Raw genomic sequence first — 25,158 nt, 5'->3', positions numbered from 1 at the left:
TAACCTTCATTGGACCCTAAAATCTGCTTATATAGGAGAATGGGAAAAAATGGATACCTAATTTGTGTAATCAACTCCTCCCTGAAATTTCACAAAGATTGTACATATAATGAAGTTGAGCATCTTTATTGTACTTACATTACGGTCATTTCTTAGTATCTTCTTATTTACAGAATTTACAAAATAAACACCAATCGTGAGACAGTTGTTTTTTAAAACTTCATGAGTTATAAGATATTATGCTTAATCTTTCAACAGTTTCTATCTAACATATTGAATCTTGCTTTTCCTAAAAAATAAAGCTCAGAATTTTTCTTTAACTTCAAAAGAGCTAAAATGTTTATACCAAGAAGATAAACCGAATGGCATAAAGCATTTGAACAGTCTGATGATATTAGTACAATGGATAAATGAAATAGTAGCACCAAAGAAAACAATATTTTCAATGGAAAATTATTTATAGTTTCCTATAAAAATACTTGACACTTTCTCCAATAAGTTGTTGTATGAGCTAAATATCTTTGTGATTCCGATACATTCACTCATATATATACTCAAACATTAAATGCAAGGTTCCTCTATAATCCATCAACTAATTCTGAGCATGTTATTATAAGCAGTAGACAAAAACAGTTCTCTAATATGAAGAGTTATCTCCCATTAAATCATTTAAGTATCTATGGGACTAAGGCACCTGTCACTACTACTCCTTTCTATGATTGAGTTACTGGCTCGTTAATTGATCCTGAGCTACTTGAAGACGTCGTACGGAGACGATTACGTGACGTTGTGTGACGAGATGAGAAATCCTTCAGCAAGTCACTGTTAAGAATCTCTGTAGCGGAAGGTCTTTCAACTGGGTTAGGCGACAGCAGCCATGATATGTACATTGCCTGTTAAAAAATAATATCTTGTGTTGTGATGATGTTGTGAAAGTATGAAATTTTTTTTTCATTTTCAATTAATTATCTGTTTTGCATCTGATCTTTTCAAGACTATCATTCAAAAACAAAATATATCTGACTAAGGAAATATAAAAAGACTTTTTAGATTCTACTCCCCTCTGTCATCCACACAAAACTGACCTCATGGTCCTTTTGAATTTGATTTTTCTATAGCCCCTCATTGATATGCTTATGTAGTTATTGAATAACCCCCTTCTATGATGTGCTAAAGTTATTATTGTATCACCCCTTTATGATATATGCTAAAGTAATAATTGTATATTCCCTCAAAGATGTTGCAGATGTGCTTAAATATTTATCGTATAGTCCCTTCTAGGATGTGATCAATTTTCTATTAAAGTCCCCTTTGAAGTGTTTTTAAAAGTATATTTTGTATAGCCCCTCAAGGAAGTGCTAAAGTATTCATTGTATAGCCCTCCATGATGTGACAAAGGACTTATTGTGTAGTCAGTCCCCATTTTGGATGTGCTAAAGTATTTATTTTATAGTTCCCTCAATGATGTGCTAAAGTATTTACAGTACAGCCCCTCAATGCTGAGCTTAAGTACCAGTATCCATTGTAAAGTCCCTTTTTGGATGTGCTAATGTATTTTATGTATTGTCCCTGTTTAGGATGTGATAATGTATACAGTGAATTTTGTTTAAATGAATACTGTAAATTCAGTTTTTTTTTTTTGTCTTGCATTGCTTCTTAAAAATGTCATAGGATTAGTATCACATTAATCAAAACATACAATTTAAATTCAAAATGGCTAAATTTTAAGTCCATATTTCTTTAACTTAGTTTTCTTATTAAATTCCCATATCTTGTCCGCTGATCAATAATGGCATGAATAACTACATTAAGTAACTTCTGATTTTATGGTGTTGAGTTACAATACCTCAGAAAGAAGCCTACCTCAAGTGGATACTCTATCTTGAAAGAAGCAGGAAATCTTTGTCTTTTAACATCCAATAAAGTTTTTACTCTCTCCATTTGTGTGGAAAAACAGTAAAATAACTCAAACAAAATCATTCCCAGTGAAAATATATCAACCTTGTGACCATAAGTCTTTCCATTTATCTGAAATTTAAAACAAATATCAATTCCTTGAAATAAGTAACTCATAGTTTCTTAAATTCATGAAGACAAGCTACCTTACTAATTGGGGTCTGTTGTAGACTCTGCACAATTCATCACTTTCAGCAGTGTTCTAATCAAATCAGAAAATTCATATAGCTTGCTTATCATTTCAATAAAATATTTTAAAATGTGATATGCTTTTAAATAATTCCCCCTTGTCCATATAAAAAAATAAGATCTTGTATGATTGCCAACTAGACAACTCTCCACCAGAGACAAATTGACATAAAAGTTAAAAACTAAAGATCATCAATTGCATTCAACAATGAGCAAAACCCAAATGGTTATACCCACTAGACTTTATTGGATCTAATACATTTCTTTAAATGGTTGAGTTTATGTACATGTTCTTCATTGAAGTCTTGTTGTATTGTTATTTATGTACATATAACAAACCCTTTCATTTCTTAACTTATTATGAAAAATTAAAAATATGACAGTCAATCCCTTACTGTTCCAATGGTAATCGATTAAAGAGATTTTTTTTACTAAATTTAACCAGTATTATCAAGACATAATTTTAATATACCATATAGCACCGTCCCTTGGTGCCTTTTGCAGTTCAGCTAGATATATTTAGCCTACTCACAGTATTCTTTTTTGTTACTTTCCAGAGGTGTGCCTGAGACAAAGGTTTTATATATATACTAATATGTGAAAACTGTTGTTTCTTATTTGTGTTTGTAACTATGTGTTGTTTATTATATTTGTAAAAGAATATTATATTACAATGATATTATATTATGCTCCTTGTGAGCCCATTTTATGGAAATAAAGCATCTTCTTCTTCTTATTCTATACCCTGAATATTATTGACACTTATTTTTAATATACCCTGAATATTATTAAATTATCTGTCCATTAACATATACATAGAGAATAATACATGGCAAAATCCGTATCATATGTCGTATCATCCCGAGACATCAATATCAGCCCAAGGGCCTTTAGGCCCGAGGGATGATATTGGTCGAGGGTGATACGGCATGTGATACGGATTTTGACATGTATTATACGCTTTATCATATATTTCAACAGAAGAGTATTATATTATATGAACTGTTTTCTGATCCCGATAGATTAGCACTGGGTTACCTTCAGTTCTGCTTTTGTCTTGGTTCAAAGCCTTAAAATAACTGCTTATACAAAGCACCTGGGTTACCTTACCATTTGCCTGCTGCTGTTTTAAAAATATTTTGTTTATTATTGTATTTATTTGAGTGTTTTGTATTTTTTATAGTTGCATTTAGTGTGCCAAAAAATATGCAAACTTGATGTTCGTGACGTCACATACAATATGAAAACTTGACGTTCGTGACGTTACATACCAAACAATGACGTCATTAAAAAAAATGACCTATTTTGAGGAAATTTTTTCTTAAGCAAAAAAAAAACAAAAAACTTTATGTAAAAAAAAAAAAAAAAAAAAAAGGTATGCGATACGGGTTTTACCATGCGATACGGGGTATGCGATACGGGTTTAGCTATGCGATACGGGGTATGCGATACAGGGTAGGTGATACAGACTGGAAAAACAACCTTTATTAGATATACAAAATAGCTGTATTTTGTTCTAAATATATGATAAATGTATATACTACATGACAAACCCACCTGTTCTGGACTCATGTACATCTGAGTTCCTACTTGAGCTGTGTGTCTTTTATATGGATTGTCTTCCCCTAGATATAATTCTAACTCTTGATCTTCTAAAGCTGTCACCAAACCAAAGTCTCCAATTTTAATAACACCATCAAGAGAGAAAAATATATTGGATGGCTGAAAAATAAAATGACATAAAAGATTAAGAGAAATATTCTGATGCAGCTTTTAAAACTACAAAAGAATGTAAATATCAAATTATACAACTGTTCTTTATCATGTTTGTTATTAAAAAAGGAAAAGAAAATTAGGTCTGCAATCTGCAAAGATGTTAAGATTGTATTTCAATGAAAAAAATGCTACTTAGTAATATAATGCTGCTTTTTTTTAAAATCTGTTATAAAATGAAGATATCAGATTGTGGGTCTAAACAATACAGAATTATTTTTGATCTGCTACATTTTTTTTTAACTAAGTGTTGATTCAATTCGAACAACCAATGAATAATGTGTCTTTTGTGATGTGCATGTAAATGATGTATGAACCAAAAGCAGTTGTGAAACCAGAATTGAACATTACCTTTAGATCCCTGTGCATGAGTCCCTGATTATGGACATATTCTACAGCACCAATAATTTGATCAAATATATCTAACACAATACCATTGTCTCTTTCAACATTGTTCGATATTAACCAGTCCTTCAATGTCTCTCTACGACACAGCTGCATTTGTATAAATAGATACAACTTTGGTGTCGGTGCTTTCATTTTGTAACCTGATGTGGTATTTTGGTCCCGTATGGAATGCTTTTTACTGGATGTTGATACTTTTGGCATTGTTGATCCAGATTTTGATATGTCAATATGAAAGTCATTATTTTCATGAAAGATGTTATTACTTTCAGTGAAGTCATTACTGAATATAATTTCACCACTGTCACTTTTACTACTCTTCTCTGCACAACCTGAGTCTTCAAATACAACACTGAAAGAATTACTGTTCTCAGTTTTATTATTTTTCGCATTTGCAAATGGAATGTTATTAGAACAGCTGCCGCTGTCATCACTTTCTAATTTAAACTGAACATCAAGAGAATCTTCATCCAAAGTTTCATCAAAACCTTCCAACATACTCTCTTGACGTACACTTCCCTCTCTTGAAAACGAGATACTATCTGTGTGAACACTAAACTCTTGACTACCGCCAGCCTTTTTAGACTTTTGAAACGCTAGATCAAAACCTTTTTGTCCACCAAAAGGATTCAGCATGTCAAAGGCTGGGGATGGTGGCATTTTGATGGACAAGGAACCAGTTCCTATCTGTGTTACAGAGTTACATGGAGTTGGTGATGTTAAACATTCACTGAAATATAGAAAAAGAAACTTGAAAATAAAAAAAAAAATACCAAAGTATTTTGCCATTTTGAGTTTCATGGCTTTCACTTTTGATTCATGATTTGATGAAAAGCAAAAATTGTAGATTTCTTGCAAAATCTGAAAAATAATTTTGTAGTCTCTAGATAAAATAACCATAAGCTTTGGATTCAAAACAAATTTTAATCATTGATGGACGGCATAAAAGTCAGATTACATCATACAATTCAAGTTTTTTTTTTGCCAAAAATACCAACAGAAATGTTTTTTGACACTTAATTGATTAACATATGATGCACATGATCATTACAAAAATTCAAAATTTGTCAATTGTTTATTACCTGTCTTCAAACTGCTTATCTTGTACTTCCTGCCAACCAGGGGGAGGTGACTCTAGCCAAGCATTGAAATACCTGACAATACCACTGTGTTCTAACTTAGCCAAGGCCTTCACTTCCCTCATCACTTTTTCTTTTGATCCTTCACTGAAACATAAAATTTATAAATGAAGAGGATTTGTTCAAATCTCAAAGAAATATAAAGGGTAATTTTCACATTTCCTCCTTTTAGATGCATGCTTGTCTGTTATCTGCTCTTTAATTTGGTTGTTGTCTTTTGACATATTCCCCATTTCCTTTCTCAATTTTATTGTCCCATATTCTAAACTACAAAACAACTTTTTAATTACAAATTAAACTCCATGTGGTGAACCAACGTCTGTGTGAATCATTTCGTTAGAGTCCCTGAAGTGGATACCTTGGTATGCAGGGTTGTCAAATTATGCAAATAAATGCAACATTAAAATAATACCCAAAATTGACAACAACACTTCGAATGGTCTGCAATTTTATTTGCTATGGTCTACATGTTTCGCCTGCAAGGCAGGCTTCATCAGGACAATTTTTTTACAGAAATTAATCCCTGAAGTACTCAAAGTTGTGAAATTTGACGTCGTCATGGTGAGAGAAACAATGAAAAGAGAAGCCTTGCGAAGTGGTAGGAACCATGGGAAGTTCGTCCAATTAAATACCAAGCCTTTAGAACAATTTCATGTATCATATAATAGTAAAAAGAACTCAAGTTATATTGTAAACAAACTTTAATTTTCTTAATTTTCTATATTTATCTTTATATCTATTTATAACTCTGTATTGCTACTTTCACTTTTCATTGTTTCTCTCACCATGACGAATTCAAATTTCACCACTTTGAGTACTTCAGAAATTAATTTCTGTATAAAAATTGTCCTGATGAAGCCTGCCTTGCAGGCGAAACATGTAGACCATAGCAAATAAAATTGCAGACCATTCGAAGTGTTGTTGTCAATTTTGGGTATTATTTAATTACAAGTTTTACAATATTTGCACACTAAAGCATATGAAGATAATTTGTACAGTACCTGTGCAGAGTTATTCTTTTCACAGCATATTCACAGTCGTCCACTTTATTTCTAGACTCAAAAACAATACCAAACCCTCCTTTACCAAGGACTTGTATATGGTCAAAATCTGAGGCATATCTGAAAAACAAACAGCTTTAAATGTCTGATCTGTTCAATAATCAATTTATATCACTCATGAATCTTTTTGAACAATGCTAATAAAGTTATTTTCCCTTTTTTCTTTTCTTTTTTTTTTCTCAATGAAATGCCTTCTTTATATTCAGGTCATACACACCTTGATACAAATTCTTCTGTTTTCTTCTCAACAATATCTTTGTTGTTGCCATTGACATCTTCCAAACAATTTGGTTTCTACAATAGATAACGGAACAATTTTCATCTTTAAGTAGTATGCATCCCATTATCTTTATAATTGGTTACCTACACTAATTTGCATATGTTTAGTTTCAAGTTTAAACTTTTTTTTTTATTAAACAACCATTCAGATTATTACCAGCTAGTATTGATAAATTTTGAATAGTATATTATATGCATTCATAGAATGAACACATTGGAAGTGTTTACTTTACAGGGATTAGAATAGATACTTTGTGTTATAATGGTTTCTTTACTTTTGGGGTACCTATATCTAGTGGTGATGCTTCACAGTCAGAATGTATGCAACATTAATACTTTTCAATTATTGTTTTTAAATTTCACCTTCAACAATTCCTAACATCTTTGGTTGATAATCAGATTTTAAGTTACGTTAGAGAAAATTCAAATTGATTTAGGGTAATTTCTTTTTAAAAATGCATGCTACAGCCTACATACCTTAATTACAATCAGGCCTTGTTTGACTGCCACTTTGGTCAGAAATAGATGGACAAATACAGCAAAAAACATACTGAATGCAAGAACTTCCTTCCTGCAAAGTAAATATAACTTAAATGTAATAGATGTTTTAATTTGCGGCTAAAAAAAATAATTATTGATTATCCCACATGCTTTTTCCTTTTATTTTGAGAATTTTGTATTAATGGCAGATCTTTGATGTGACAGTTTCAGTTAAATTTATTCACAACTTTCCTATGTGTGGGGCAACTTAGTTCTTGTTATATTTTATAGACACTCTAATAGAGGGCCATACGTAGACCTCTGAATTTTGCATTTTTTTTAAATTTGCATTGACATTCAAACAACATCTTCTCTTCATCAAAATGATTTGGATTTGTTCATATACTTTGCTTGTCATCAATAAACACAAGCGAACAGACATTTTTTTCTTATAATGAAGTCGTGTCTGAGAGTTTACTCATATATTCATATTTTTGGATTAATTTGCTGACGTATGCAATATACTTACCAGTATGACCAGAATGACTGTGTGATATTAACCAACATGTCTGGTTCATTTGTATCATTGTTGTCAGGACGATCTTCTGGTACAGAAAAGGAGAATTCTGGGTACAAATAATATCCATTATCTGAAACAATAAACAAAGAACTCCTTGAATTATTATCAACCATTAAAATAATATTTGTAAATTGTTCCCTAGATTCCTGTGTCTTGCTTGATATTACTGCTGTCAAAAGTGTAATATTGTCTGCCAAAATCCAAGCTTATTTATTAGCAAAATACAAATTAAATAAAAAAAAAACATTTTTTCATCCAACACTATTTCTTGATCTTGATTCTTGTGTCAAGTTTAATATAATTGCATTCAGAATAACAAAATTATTGATGTTTTAATTTTAAAAGATTTTTAAGAGGTTTAATATTTTAAATTCAACTATTGAGTGGAAATAATACTATACCTCATTAAAAAACAGAATTTTTCTACCCTCAGTTTTTCAGTCTTCTTGTGTGAAATTGGACAACATTTGAAAATAACTTAACCACATGGGTGTGTGCTGTATTAATTAATTAAATGAAAGACAATCAATTTACTATGCTTTCATATTTCATGATTTATTGAAGGACAAATTATTTTTACCAAATGAATAGTAACAAAATGAAATATTCCATTATTTTTTGAAAGATTCAATGTACATACCAAATGGATAGTTGTATAAAACCATCCCAGTCTCTTTAGTTCGTCCTTCTTCCAACATTTTTACTTCTTTGTTTTGCATCAGCGGGGTTCTAGATGGGGCTGTTAAAAAAACCATTCTAATTTTGTCAAGTTAGCTTCTTTATATCATCAACTGCTGACACAGAGATATGTCTCGCCTTAATTGAATTTTATAGTATAAAACAAATGTTGAAATTAAAATGGCAATAATTTATCATGTAAACTATGAAAACATGCAAAGTCAACGAACCATGAGTAAAGGCAAGGGGCCAAAATTTTCCTTGAAAATAAGAAATTCAAATTCTTATAAAACTGCATACCAAATACCATTGACAAATCATAAGTGTTTCCATTTAAACTGTCAGACCTAAACACAAACTTAAACACAAACTTAAACACATAAACTATACAAAATTTTCAAAGTTAATTAACCTTTAGGAAGGAACCCTATTATATCCATAAAATGAGACATCTGAATGCTAATACAACTGCATACCAAATATCCTTGACTTGCAATTAGTGGTTCCTCTCTTAAATTGACCTTATCACAACCTTTAACTCATTGCCCCCTGAATCTATTTTTAGAAAACTGCACTGTATTCCTGATAAGATTTTCAACAGCAGCATCTCTCTCCCTGAAGGAAAATGGCTGCCATAGATTGTAAACATAGGGTCTATTTAAAAAAATAATTAAAAATATTTATCAAATAGATATAATTGTTGTGTTTTGTTTTTTGTTTCAATAATATGTTATATTTTATAAATAAAGTAAAATAAAAATTGATACATTCTTACTTTTATTTTTATTTCATTGTTTATTGCACTCTATCGTAGTTTTGTACTGTAAAAAATTTTCATATATTTCTCCATTATTTCTTGTGAAATTCTCTGAAACAGCTCAGACAAAGAAACACATGACATCCATTACGTTTAATTTTAACATCTTTTCTCCCTTAGTTAGAAAAACATTGTTTGCAACGTCCCCTTTTCTCATTTTCACAAGGCCATTGTTTGCGTTTCACAGATCGATGACTTTGTAGTAAAATTCCAATGTGTATTTTATGAATGAAAACTGTGCCACGTGTTAAATCTCATTAATATTCATTAGAGAATCATGTGACTCTAAAGCCATGCTCCTACTAGGGACCAATCAGAAGAGGTTTAACAAAATAGGGACCCAACCAAAATGACGCTTATATGCGTCATTCGGGAAATACAAAATGGCGGATTCAGACGCACATATGCGTCACCAGGGAGCAAAACGAAAGTAAAAATGACGCATATCCGTGTCAACAGGGGCCAATGAGTTAATCAAGCAAAAGTTTCAGTCAAAATATGTTGTCTGAGAGGTCAGGATAAAACAAGTTTCCATAATCAAAACATCATGGATTTTTTTCTGAAAATAGTGATTAACATATCATCTATAGATATAAGCTGGAGAAAGTTTCTTGGCTACATCTTATCTCAGGAAAACCATAGATAATGTAACATTATCTATGGTTTTCCTGAAATAAGATGTAGCTATTATGTATAAGTCTACATTTGTTTTATTATTATAGATATGTTCCAAGTATGTTTCTTTAAGGATTATGACATTTACCTGAAGCTAGATAAGGTTTCCATGTGACCCTGGGTACATTTCTATTAGGATAATCTGTATTGACTCCAACTTTAGCCAACTTCTCCTTCATAGCTACGGATGGCTGTACATATAATTGGTTTTGATGTTTACCTACAGAGAAAAGTACATTTTATAATTAAACTATAGACAGTGCACAGGGAACAAAAGTATTTTCATTTTCATGATTTTAGAGATTATAAGATGTTTCTACTTTTATCTAATTATATTTATAAAAGAAACTTGAATTGGAAAATAAGCCAACACTAAAGAGAAAGTACTTAACTCTATCAAACATGCAAGGTTAATTGGATATGCTATGGAAAAATTGTATTTGTCTGTGAGGAAGACTGCATTTCTTTTCAATCATCTGTCTGATGCATTTTTAACAAAGGGTAATTTTTTTCATTGTTTTGGCTTAAACCTTGTTCTATTCCAAAATAAGACAACAATAAAATATTTCAGTAATATTACATTGTATTAAGTACCATTAGACTCAGCAACCACTGACTTATCCTTTATTGGATTTTACTTCCTTGTTCTAATTTTAGCATTAGCACTAATGATGGTTGACAGAATGTATAAATTTGAATGTAGGAACTCTCTATAGAAAAACAAGTAAACAGTTGTGTTTTCAGGGAATTAAAAAAGAAGTATGGATTGTTGCACAAAGAGAAATTACAAAAAAATATAATGGGTGCATATTCATGACACAGGGACTCATTTAATTTTTTTTCATTGAATTTCTGGTAGTTTACAGTCATTCCAATGGCATCCTTACCTACATATAGCAATGGTTCAGGAGAGGGAGCATTCTGTGGTGGTTCAAAAGATGACATTGCAGGTACATTTTGATTGTCAAATACACTGATGGGTTTAAGTATACCATTCCTCAGTAACCAAGCATTCGCTACAGGGCTAGTAAACTAAAATATAAACAAAAGTGACTGAGATGGTAATTCTAGATTCAAATTAAGCCAATTTAATGTATGGATAAGGCCAATTAAAATTAATTGATAGATTTTCATCCCCGTCCGCATCTCTGAAATCTTCCCACCCTGATTTTTTTTAATTTGAAAAATTTACGATTTCCGGATTTTGTTCATTTGTACAAATATCATGACGGGAATAAAGAAATTGACAACAGCATGAACTTGTTAGATTTATGACCGTATCTTGAGTTCAAAAAGTCGATAAACATAAGCATTTTATTAATCTATAGCAAGCCCTTAAATTAAGATTCACCCATGGCTGTCAGTATTTGTTGACAAACAGCAAACATCCTCTGTCCCAATACCCTCAATATTAAAGAGTAATTAAAAACTTTCTTTTTTGTTAAGTTCATGTTTTACATTGTAATTATATTTGCATCTTGCATAAGGACCAAACCCTATTATTTCAACTCTGTTTGTGTTTTCTTATTATTCTGTACTTATAATACTTGTGTTGTATATACCAATGCATTTGCTTCATTTTATTGGGACTACAAACCATTGCTTAAAGCAAATACTTTTAAATCTGTGGTAATCACTGACTATTTGATTTTTTGGTAAACATTTTGTATTTGAATCTGTGGTAGTCACTGACTATAAATAAAATATGATCATGTGTCAACATTGAAGTAAGTTTTTATAGACTTCTATATACCTTATGTTTCCAACTGATGACTTCAATGTTATCAGAACTCAGTCCAACAACAAGACCTTCAGGAACAACTATTTTAAGAAGGGGTTCTACTTCAATTTCTTCTTCTTCTGAATAAAGAAAAAATCATGATAGAAATAGTCTTAAAAATTAAACAAATGTTACAATTTTTTGGTGAAATTGAATAATTCTTAATAGTGTTTATATACAATTGAGTTGTGTTGTTATGTTTCTGTCCAAGTTAATTTTTCACCCAACTTTGCTTTTATTCATGCACCTACACTTACAAGGTAATAAGAAATACATGTATGACCTTACCATTGGCTGGACAGGTAACAATATTAACATCATCGTCAAAATCAGTATCAGTATCAACAGGTTTGACTGGTTTAATGTTGGTCCCTGGTAAAAATTCCAGCTCATGAGATCCTACACTGAAGTTCCATCTACAACAACAAGGAATTTAATTATTCTAACATCTTTGTTGTGACATGTTAAACATCTCCTATTCTATTGCTGTTTATTTATTAAATATTCAGATCATGTTTTTATAAAATAAATATATAATATAAATATGAACTACACATTCTCTGTTAACAAGAGTGCACACACTGAAATGTCTCGCCTTCTTTACTAATCATTGATATTATGTTGATAGTCCTAAGTATAAAGCTTTATTACAACTGTCACATAAACTTAACATAAACCAAGATAGCTAAACAAAGACCAATGAACCATAAAAATGAGGTCAAGGTCAGATGAACCATGTCAGGCAGATATGTACAGCTAACAAAGCTTCCATACAACAAATATAGTTGACCTACTACTTATAGTTTAAGAAAAATAGACCAAAACACAAAAACTTAACACTTTGCAATGAACCGTGCAATTGAGGTCATGGTCAAATAAAACCTGCGGGACTGACATATAGATCATAATATATTTTCATACACCAAATATAGTTGACCTTTGGCATATAATATTAAATAAAAAGACCAAAACTTAAAAACTTAACTTTCACCACTGAACCATGAAAATGAGGTCAAGGTCAGATGACATCTGCCCGCTAGACATGTATACCTTACAATCATTCCATACAACAAATATAGTAGACCTATTGCATAAAGTATGAGAAAACCAGACCAAAACACAAAAACTTAACTATAACCACTGAACCATGAAAATGAGGTCAAGGTCAGATGACACCTGCCAGTTGGACATGTACACCTTCCAGTCCTTCCATACACCAAATATACTAGCCCTATTGCTTATAGTATCTGAGATATGGACTTGACCACCAAAACTTAACCTTGTTCACTGATCCATGAAATGAGGTCGAGGTCAAGTGAAAACTGTCTGACGGGCATGAGGACCTTGCAAGGTACGCACATACCAAATATAGTTATCCTATTACTTATAATAAGAGAGAATTCAACATTACAAAAATTCTGAACTTTTTTTTCAAGTGGTCACTGAACCATGAAAATGAGGTCAAGGACATTGGACATGTGACTGACGGAAACTTCGTTACATGAGGCATCTATATACAAAGTATGAAGCATCCAGGTCTTTCACCTTCTAAAATATAAACCTTTTAAGAAGTTAGCTAACACCGCCGCCGTAGCCGCCGCCGCCGCCGGATCACTATCCCTATGTCGAGCTTTCTGCAACAAAAGTTGCAGGCTCGACAATAATTGTAAAATCACATGTCATTCTAAACTAGACAAAAATAGCATAATTCAAGGATACTGTTTTACTTTTAAGGGCATACGATACAGTTACAGGGGAGGTAATGACGTTGCTAACGTAAAATGTTATTTTCGCGACGTCAAACTATGACATATCGGGAAAAGATACATTTTTCGACTATTTTTTATCATTAAAATTGATTTAATTTGAAAACGAGTACATGGACCCCTATTTTTAAAAACGACATTTTGTTTCATTTTGCAGGGAGATTATGTGGACCAAATTTTATACAACTGTAAATAGAGGATTTTTTTTTTATTTTGATAAATATACAGCAAAAAAATACGATTTTTTCTTAATTCATGACCATTTGATAAATATGAGTTTATTTCTGAATAAAAAATGCATAATTTTTTGGGATACTTATAAAATAAAAAAATTACAAATTATCTAACAAAAAACAATTTGTGTTTATCTTTTAAAACAAAAAAGTTATGGCTTTCTTTCAAAAGGGAAAATACGGCCACAAATCCGAATTTTGAGCAAATATACAAAATTTCGACCTCATTTAACTCAAAAAATAGCATATGAAGGTATATTTTTTATTACATATTTGATTTAAGCAGGCAAAAACTAGCCTATATGGAAATTTTCATTAAACTGTAAATACAGGATCAAAACTGTATAGTATGCCCTTAACTGAGTACTTAACTTGAACATTTATGCATAATGCAAATCACAGAGGAAATAAAATATAATCCTAGAGGTAACACATATCAAAATCTGCTGTACACAATTGGTACATTTTGCATGGGTAATCAGAATGACAGACAAAAATATGCTGCACATAAGGCCAACTAAAATTAATTAGTAGATTTTCATCCAAATTTTTGAAAATAATGGGGCGGGTGGGAGGATTTTATTTTTTAAATTTTATTTCATATGAAACCCTTTTGTGATGAGTTCTTCATATATGCAAGTGTAATAATAAGCTTATATCATGTATACACAAGTATGAGGAATCTTACATAATATTTCAAATCCTTAAATAAATATATGTAATTGCGGCTTTAAAATCTTAACAACAAAAACGTGTGAGAAATACTCTCTTCAGTTAGACTACATGTACCTACACAAAACGTATTTTGGTTTCTAAACAATGGTTACCATAAAATGAAGCAAGTGCATTGGAATGCAACACAATTATTATGAGTACAGAATAAAATGAAAACTCAGAGAGTGTTGAAAATAATAGGGTTGGTTCTTTATATGCAAGATGAAAATATAATTATCATGTAAAACATGAACTTAATAATGAAAAAAAAGTTGTTGTTTAATGAGTCTTTTTGGGTGTATTTGGACATTTGCTGTTTGTCAACATAAAAAGACAGCCATGGGTAAAATCAAAGGGCTTGCATAAATAAAATGCGTATGTTAGCCGACTTTTTAAATTCAATAAACGGTCATAAATCTGACAAGTTCGTGCTTGTGTTTCAATATCTATAATCCAGTCATGTTTTCTGTATCAATGATTTCCACGAATTTTGTGCTTTGGGTATCATTTACAGTTTAAATTTCCTGAGACAAAGTCATTGCATAAATAAAAAAGTCCGCAGTTTTCTTCTAATCACAGAAATTTGTGACATACCGCGATTTGCAGTCTTGGAAACAGCGTTTTTCTCGTAACACCAATATTTCATGTCATTCTCGTTATCAATCTTTACTCTCGGAAGATGATGTTGTCATCATAGAGCAGCGGAAAGGTCGACTTAAATCATTTTGGTTAGATTTACTCGAGGTACAAAACCGAAATTTGAAACAGGAAGCATTGAAAGAAACGAAATTTTAACGGTTACCGGTAACGGGAATGAACAAAATCCGGAAATCGTAAATTTTATAAAATAAAAAAATTTGGGGCGGGGCGATTTCAGAGGGGCTGGCGGGGATGAAAATCTATCAATTAATTTTAATTGGCCTAATAGCAAAGACAATTGTTTTATTGTATCTACCATATTTATAGTCATTTTATAGGGTATAGCTTAAAAATTAAATTATGTTCAAATATATGAATGTGTTTTTCCCCATGGCCATTAAAGGCAAACATTATCTTAAAGATGGTGACATTTTTGGGAAAGTTCTATAACTTCAGTGCTTTGACATAACTTACTTTTCCATTCCTACTCTAGAATCAACGGCTCTTACAGTTTGTGTATTTCTAGTAACAACAAGGACATCTTCCTCTTCCGTTACCATGGAATCACCAAATGTATGACAGCCATGAGCACTGCATGTGTACTTCAGCTATAGTAATGAACATATTATACTACAAATACACAAAATTTGTTTATACTTCTAAACTATAAAATGCAAGTTCATCATCTATTATTTTTAAATATGTTATTCAAACTATGAACATAACGTTTAAAATGTTTTCTACCAGCATGTGAATATCAACCTATCATGGCAAAATTTTATAAAATGCATTGACTTGTACAGGTTACAAGACAGTCAATTTAATAATATCTTTAAAAATACTTTTAAAATAAGTAAATACATTTACAATGTTTTCCTTTGCAAATTATTATATTCTATATATCATTTATGTTGCATACACAGAAAATTAGTTGTTATACTAGTTTTTGTTCACTTATTACCACTGTATGGTGACCTTGGCCTTGTTTTGGTCAAATTTAATTTGTTTGGTTGCTTTCTCATCAATCTTCAATTGATTTCTTTTTATTCATATATATTTACATCTGCTAAAAAACGTTAATGAATTTTCTCCCTTTAAATAATTCAATAAGTCTTAAATATGGTAAATAGTCAGTGTTGCCAACAAATTGTGGTCTTCCGTTTTAAGGGTGTAAATTAAATGGCAAAATCTATTTCATTTCAGTTTTTGACTCTTTTTATCTCTTTTTTGAAAGTATATGCCCTCATAATCAAATCATGTAAACATCAGGATGGGGACCAACTTCCGAAGCAAGGTTGTCGACTCTCTGGACATTCCCAAGTCCTGTGTTTAACGTTTTATTGCCGAGTTTATGAGCTTCAGTCCTTGCTTGGAAGTTGGACGGACATTCAGAAATTATTTCTTTACATGACATACTACAGTACCGGTACATGAATCAATCTTTTGGAAAAATTCCATTTTTTAACAAAAAGTATTTCTTGTGTTATCTTTACTCCTCTATTAAAACATTAAGATTAAATTATTACCTGACCAGAAAGGGGGTCTAAACCATAGGATAATAAATCTTTGCCACCAATCATAGTTATATCTTCTGTCATCTTAAATGACGAGCTAAGTAGTGTTTCTGCAGACAGGGGAACAGCCTCTATACTCTCTCCATCATACTGGTACAAACCACCATCAAGGGAGGGTATCAGTCGTGTTTTCATTCCATTTCTTGTTATCTGAAGAAAAAGAAACATAAAGGTAAAGTATATTAATGAGACATTGTATTAGATCATTTATGAAGAATTAAGAGACAAAAGATATACAACACATAGGGGGACCAGAAAAAAATGTCAGATTAAGCAGGGTGTCGGAATACTCAGGTTTTTTCTACAAGGACAGGCATATTTTTGGACCATGAAAATGTGTCTGCTAAAGCAGGATGTTGAAATACTCAGGTGTTGGATTAGGCAGGTTACACTGCAGCTTAATTCCACACTCTAACATGTTTTTTAAAGAATTTTGACTTGTACCTACCTCTAAGTTACCTATACTGGATGACAACAGAGGTCTAGTATCAGCATCAACACTCCATAGTATCTTGCCACTATCCTGTACATCTAATGCTGAAACTTTTCCATCTAGAGTACTCACTACCATCAGAAATCTACAATAAATGATTATTTTTAACCTTAAATACATTGTATTTGAAAACATTTGTTCTCTTAGAATGTATATGCACAACAAACTGGCACATCTTCAAAAGTAACGTTTGTTCCTTATTATATTTAATATTTCATGTTTATACTGAATTGATTCAATACAGAATGTCAACAATTGTCTGAATAAAACAGATACAGTGGAAATTGGACCTCAATCTTCTATAATGCATTATGTTTACCAAATTTTAATATATTACCTTATATATATATATACAATGTACAAATAGGAAGATTTGGTACATGCATTATTGCCAATGTGACACAAAATACTGCATAGTCAGCTATAACAGGCCAAAAAATGACATTAAAAACAATAATGAAATACAAATGTTACACGCCAACACACAACAACAACTGATTTATCATGTTTACAGGCTCCTGACTTTGGACAGGCACATACAGAATATGTTGGGGTTAAACATGTTAGCTGCCACACAACCTCCCTAACCATCGGAAACTCATTTCAACAGGATCAGTATAAAAAATACCTTTGAAATACTAATTCTGATCTTGGTTGTGTATTGTAGAACATTATAATTAATACTGTCCAGTAAATTCATACATTGAGGATTTCCCTAGCCTTATTTGTGTCTGAACTAAAGCATTTTTAAATTATTTTTTTTTAGGTAAAGTATCATAAGTGCCTACATTTTTTTCCTATTGGGTTCCACTGTGGTATATATACATGTATTGTGAATTTGTCTACGTAAAATACTTTGTTTACTTGAAGACATTTGTATTTAACTAATTTGTAAATAATTAAATCTTAGACAAATATTGTTCATGGCTTTGTCTGACTATAAAAGGCTACACTTCATGAAAAGTCATTTGATTTGATTTAAATATTTACAAAGCTCAAATTTTGAGGAAAAATTTCTCTGACACTTAAAGTGGTGGTTATTTCTATATTTGGTATTATTGAATACATAAATATCTTTATCAGGATGAACATGTAATTATTGTTTATACAATACATGTACAATGTAGGCGGCAAACAATGAATAATGGTATTAAATGCAGATTAGATTAAGCTTTAAGATAAAAAAATCAAAGCGCTGTAAGCGCTGAAGGCAGTTAACCAAAAAACCAAGGCAACCGTAATTATGAAAACTGTGGCAATGTTGCCTCAACATTAAACATTCATATATAGTACATTCATGTTTATCTAATGATTTATTTATTAAGGCAAATAATTTATATGTTATCAAGGTTTCAAAAGCAATGCATATATCAATGTATATTTTTTATGGTGTGTCTGCAGTTCCCAATGATTGCAGTTGTTCTACTTGGTAGTTAACCTTGGTTTTATTTGACTGCTAGAAGTTCAATTTGACTTAGTATGAACATGTAATAGTATGAATGGACTGGTTTCCCTGGAAAGAAAACTGAGTTTGTGTTTTATAGTACAAAAGTTATGAGACACGAATCAGACAAATGTTCACTACAACAGGGATCAAAGATGAGGTCTGACTGACTTGCCCATAGTAAATGTAAATGATTTGTTATTTTGTCCCATACATATGAATATATATAATTTAGGGGTGGGGATCTCAATGGTTTTCAAGTTCTCAAACAGGTAGGGGTAGGCAGAGGATTTAGGGGGCAGGGGGCCCGGCCCCCCCTTTTAGGGAAAAAATTTGGTTGCTTATATAGGGAATCACTGAAGCGTGACTGGAGCGGCCCCTCTTAGGTCAGTCAGTGGGCCCCACTTATGACAATTTCTTGATCCGCCACTGGGGGTAGGGTGACCCTAGGGACTTCCCCTACATTTCATTTTATTTGTTATATTGTCCCATACATGAATATATATGGTTTAGGGGTGGGGATCTCATAGGTTTCCAAGTTCTCAAACAGGAAGGGTAGGGTGACCCAAGGGACTCCCCCTATATTTCATTTAATTAGTTATATTGATCCATACATGAGTATATATGGTTTAGGGGTAAGGATCTTGACCATTTCCAAGTTCTCAAACAGGAGGGTGAACAGTGACCTCAGGGACTCCCCTATCTTTCATCTGATTTGTTATATTGTCCCATACATTAATATATATGGTTTAGGGATGGGGATCTCGACCATTTTTAAATTCTAAAACAGGAGGGGTGGGGTGACCCCTAGCGACTCTTCCTATATTTCATTTGATTTTTCATATTGTCACAAACATGAATATATATGGTTAAGGGGTGTGGATCTCGACCGTTTCCAAGTTCTCAAACAGGAGGGGGTGGGGTAACTCCAGGGACTCCCCCATATTTCATTTTTTATTTATTATATTGTCCTATACTTGAATATATGCAGGGGCGGATTCAGACGGGGGAGGGTTGCGGGCTTGCACCCCCCTTAAATTTGCAAAGCATGGGTTGTTCTCAGCTTAATAAAGAATATTCCGATAATTTTACCTCAATTTTTTTTTAGCCTCGCTCTGCTCGACGAAAATTTAAGTTTGCGCCCCTCCTAACATAAAATCCTGGATCTGCCCCTCATATGGTTTAGGGGTGGGGAGCTCGAACGTTTCCAAGTTATCAAACAGGAGGGGGTAGAGTGGCCCAAAGAATGCCACCTATATATCATATGATTTACTTACATTAAGGTATATATAATATAGTTGCATTATTTGTGAAAATAAAGAATGAAACTTTCAGCTACTTTAATTGACCCTTCAAAATTGAGAAAAAAAACAAATAACCCCTCGAAATTGCAGTAATATGTTTACACTTTAAAAGCATCTCACATGCATTATCATCATTTATCATTTATAAAGAAAATTTAGACTGTGACCATGAACATGTATATTGTTAGATAAACTGTTCCCAGCTGTCACGTTGTATTGGATTTTTAGATTAAAATTTATCAAAAAGTAATTTTTAGTTTCTGAATAAAATATTTTTCTGCTTTTTCTTTCTTTTACATATATCTTTTGGTTTACAATACTAGTGTTTATATTCATTTACCATGCACAGATGTATTTTTTTCACCTGCTTGGATTTATTTTGTAAATGATCGTCAAACCCGGAATTACCCTTATCCGCTTCCGGAATCGGATCCGATTTTGTAAAATTTTGTCTTCACGGCCGCCATTGTTATGTGTTTACAATGTTGTTTTTGTCAATCAGATACGATTTTACTCGAATTTATACAATATTTGTCGGCGATTTTCTGTATAAAGCTAGCGGTTGAACAAAATGAACATCGCCGTCATGAATAATAATGATAAAAATAAGTTTTTAGCTCGTTTAATTGGAGACTTTGGTGAACATGGTGAGAAGGTTTGCAAAGTAATTTCTTATTTTCTTTCAAATTGAAAGCGACTACGTCGGGCGTAGCTAGAAACCAACTATCCTAGTCGAAATTCCGCTTGCAAAAGTGGAAGGTCGCGGACCTCGGACCACCGCTAATTTGCACACCTGCCTCCAAATTGAAAAGCTACGAAAATTTCTTTTTCTAATTTGAAATTGCCGCCAACAGCATGAACAGTTGAACTTATTATATAATAGACTACTGACGTAGTTGTACTACGTATTGATGACAAGCAATATTCCTACGACTTTTGTCATTTGGGAAATCTAAACTGCTTGTCTTAAGAGATTTTCGGCGATTAAATATTTCATACAATTGTTCTTTGACATCTTAGCTAAAAGCACAAGTCATAATGAACTACACAAGGATTCTTAATAAGCACTACTTCCTATGTGTAACTTTAAAACTTTTGGATAAATCGACGATCATTTAAGGTTTTTCTGGTCATTTTTTTTGTAATCCAGAATAAAAAGTATTAAAAAAGTGTTCAATTAGTTATATATAACATAGTAACAAGCTAGATAATAACAATGGCAAGTATTTCAGGATTTATTGGGTAGAACACAAATCTAGGGTGCTCGCATAATGCAGCTTAACTGCATAAAAAGTGTGGAAAAATATTAATAAATTTTGAAAGAAAATGAGGTTTTGAATTAATACATGTAATAGGTTACAAAATAGCAATGAATTCATTGTATTTATTCTATTAGTTTCTCTTTGAATTTTATATTACACTAGAACACACCCGTATATCGCGGGTCCGTGACTGAATTAAAGTATATAACTATGCGCAAGCCTTATTTTAGTATTAATATTGTCATCTGATAAAGTCATGCTGATTATAAGATACACAGTTTTCTCTGCTTTCAAATCTTTCTGTTTGAACCCGTCGAACTGGAACTTATCAATTATTGATATTAATTATTTGGAAAACAAAAGGTCCTGGAATGGAGTATTTTTTAATCAACAGCATTGTCCTATATTAGTTATAAATATTGAATTCTTTGATTCGCTGTTTTACGTCATGCCCGCCAACAAATTGAAAACTGTACCTATACGCCTTATTTTAGTCCAGATTTTTAGTATTCGTATTGTTATCTTAGAAAGTCTAACTGATTAAAATACTACAATAGGTAACAATTTGACAATTAAGTAGTGTCAACCCTGTGATTATGACCCGTGTAATACTATATAGCATATTAATCCTGAATACACCGTTTGGTGGTGCGCCTGTCAGATGCGGAACGTACAGATAAGGTAGTCGGTAACAGGTGAATATACTATTGGTATCGGTATCGGACTCTACCCGGAACTTCTTAATTATTGGCAATATTAATTAAGTGGAAAACAAAAGGGCCTGGAGTGGTGTAATTTTTAATCTACACCTTTGTACTATATTAGTTATATATAAAGTTGAATTCTTTGATTCATCGTTTTTACGTGATGACGGCTGACAAATTGGACCTCGTAATTTTAGTATTATAGATGTACAACAAGTCCCCAGAATTAATTCCATTTCTTATTTTAAAGTTTTTTTTTTAAAGCCATTTGACAAAAGATTCCTATTTTAAAAAGAAAACGTGTGTTCCAACCAGCTAGATATCACAAAAGTTACAAATCATGTGTATGTAGCAGTTTTTTGTTCAATTTCTAACATTGTTTAATACACATGATACAGTTTATAATTGTTCAACATTGTGCATGGTAATTATTTGTTTTAATAATACATTGTTTATTGAAGACTTATTCTTGAAACTTCAATAGAAGAAAAATTAGTTTACACAAATGCAGCCTTATCTTAATGTTCACAGTTTATTCTTTTCTAAGGTAAACATGTACATGATGTAATAAATTAATTTGTTTTGCTTTACATAAAAAAATGAAGATTTTTCGTACTGGATCTGGGAACAATATATCTATATGTCAATATGCGCCTGCCCTAAGTCAGAAGCCACAAGTAAACAGGATTAACGGGTCATAACCATCAGATTAAGAAGATATTGCATGGTGAATCATGCTATAAAATATTATTTTCCTTTGTTGGACCCCTTTGTAAATTCAGATTATTCAGGTTCTCACTTATGTTTTGGAAGTTCTAACTTACACTTTGCTGAAATAACAACAAAGTATTACTTTTTTCTCCAGTAAATACTTGAAAAGCTCACTAGAGCTTGTGTTATGTAGTTTATTGAATATCGACTCTAAATAAAACTTTGAATCTTGAAAACTGTACACAGGACTACTCAATTATTTTTCTGTATTATATCAGTCAGTATACAGTAAACGTAAATGTTAAGGTCTATATTAAAAGAGTATTTCTGTTGTGGATCATGCAGCATTTGCCCACTGTATACAAAAACTAAACCGGCTTAAAACATGCCTTGCAGTTGAGCCTTTTGCTGCATAAATGCAGAGGTCAATGCTCTGGGAGAATAAAAAAAAATTAAACAGAAGACTTTTGTACAAACAGTGTAAATACTAGTCACAAAGACAAGCAATCAAGGGGAGATAATTTGTTGTATCTCAAGAGTGCTTACCGTAATCTTTTAAATGTCCAATGTCCGTTCTCAATCTGTTGATTACAAGTACATATTGTAGCATGCCAGTCGACAAAACCAGTACCAGAGTACTGGCAGTAGGTTTGTCAGCATGGTCAGATGATCATGCAAATAAATGATTTATGAGATGATTTTTTTTCAATTTTTGCAATTATAATTACTTACTTATTTAGAACAGACGGAGGTTTTGCCACACAGGAGGATGATCTTTGACCAGTAATTTCGGGTTCCCTGGGAAAATCATAGTATGTTCCAGAATCGACAGATCTCAAGGTGTCAATATCATCCGCGGCTTTGATGCAACTGATCGTATAAAACAGAGCTCCAACCGACGTAGCAAACCAAATCATACACGAATTCCATCGTTTACTTCGTCTTCTTCCCATTTACAATACAAAAATCTACATTTACATCTGACGTAAGATAATCTGTTGAAAACAGTCCAAGTGTTTACACCGGAAATGAGATCACCTAAGTCGACGTGGTCAAAGCGACACTTCCGATTGTCATACGATTGGTTTTAGGTTTTCCCCTAATCTATTTATAACTTAGTCCCAGCTCAGCTGACTTTAAAAAAATATAAAAAATCCAAATTTAACATACTAAAAATGCATTAATAAACGACAAACAACATTTTTTAACAACCCTGACATAACAGAAAACGAATTTTGTTGCTTATAAAGAAGCGAAAGTTCCCGTTAATAATTATATGTCTCTGATTTTAGTAGTCAGAACTCCCAGTACACTATTTTTTCAATACCGATGTTATTTTGCATTTCAAATATCTTTTATTATTTTGCAAAAAAAATATATTGAAAAATTAGCTTTTAGTAAATTTACTGAAATTTTTGTTGTTGTAATTTTTGCGTCTTTTAAAAGACAAACTATACATACAAATCCTTGGTCTTAATTTTAAATCTGGCAACCTTTATATTTTTGAAAGTTTTTGGCAAAATTTTAACTCCGAAATGGAGTAGATATGTTATTTACGACAGACACTAGTCTCTGAAAAACGTACGAAATTTCGATTATCATACGATTGGTTTTCCCGGCCTATATTTATATCTGACACAATGTGACCCAGCAGTGATATTTTCAAAATATACAAAGACAGGGGCGTATGCAGAACCTCGTTTTCTTGGGGGGGGGGAGCACCCAAACATCGATATCTGTATAGAGATACCGATATATGTGACTTTTTGTGGTAATGGTTGTGGTATGTGTGGTGGTGGTGGTTAAAAAGGGGGTCAGATAATTTGCCACTGGACATTAGACAGCAAAAATCAATCATCGCAATATACTTTCAATAATATCATCTTTTATTCTGTTATCTTCAGTTTTGGTCCTGCTATTTTTTGCTCTATCCTATATTCTTTTATCTCTTAGATTTTTCCTAAACATGCCTATATTTGCCGCTGGACACTGATGATTAGGCAACCAAAATCAATTATTATATTCTTCACATTTTAATTTCATCATTTCTTTATTTTCTTATCTTAAGTTTTGGTCCGGCATCTAATGTTGTTTTTTTTTTTTTTTTTTGCCCTGTAAAAACCATTCATATCCTCATAAATGGTGACACGTACATCCATGGCCTCATACATGGAACAAGAAAAATAGACATACGATAATTGATTCATAATTTACTGTATGCTTGGACTGATACATGTAGATAAATGTATTAGTCCCAGATTATGTTACAAAGTAGGTCTTATAACAATACAATAGCATTTTATTGATGATTATATATAGTAAACAATGCCAATATTTTGGAAAAAGGGTGGGGACAAGGCGTTTTTAAAATATTTTTTTTTTAATAATAATCATCATAATTAAAAGGCATGTTATACTAAATGTTGAGTGTAGTGTTACAAAGTATTGAACGGAACGGATATGTGATCTCTGCTTCGGTGATATATTTCCGAAATCGACATT

The 25,158-nt window shown here is 32.0% G+C and overlaps 1 protein-coding gene across 1 annotated transcript; it reads right to left on the bottom strand.

Annotated features, from left to right (window-relative positions):
* LOC143073409 (eukaryotic translation initiation factor 2-alpha kinase 3-like) lies at positions 1-23,710 on the bottom strand. The gene is made up of 18 exons (XM_076248934.1): positions 23,389-23,710; positions 17,187-17,316; positions 16,691-16,888; positions 15,639-15,772; positions 12,101-12,228; positions 11,786-11,892; positions 10,920-11,064; positions 10,121-10,252; positions 8,503-8,601; positions 7,812-7,932; positions 7,280-7,373; positions 6,741-6,817; positions 6,464-6,583; positions 5,406-5,549; positions 4,270-5,053; positions 3,703-3,867; positions 1,864-2,028; positions 1-893 (listed from the first exon to the last, which is right to left on the bottom strand). The coding sequence occupies exons 1-18, from the start codon at positions 23,607-23,609 to the stop codon at positions 714-716; spliced, it is 3,144 nt and encodes a 1,047-aa protein (XP_076105049.1). The 5' UTR covers positions 23,610-23,710; the 3' UTR covers positions 1-713.
* Positions 23,711-25,158: the final 1,448 nt, after the last annotated feature.

The sequence above is a fragment of the Mytilus galloprovincialis genome, chromosome 4 (genome assembly GCF_965363235.1).
Source record: "Mytilus galloprovincialis chromosome 4, xbMytGall1.hap1.1, whole genome shotgun sequence".
Lineage (NCBI taxonomy): Eukaryota > Metazoa > Mollusca > Bivalvia > Mytilida > Mytilidae > Mytilus > Mytilus galloprovincialis.
Note: the sequence above shows the minus strand (reverse complement) of the source record. Positions and strands in the feature narration are given on the sequence as shown.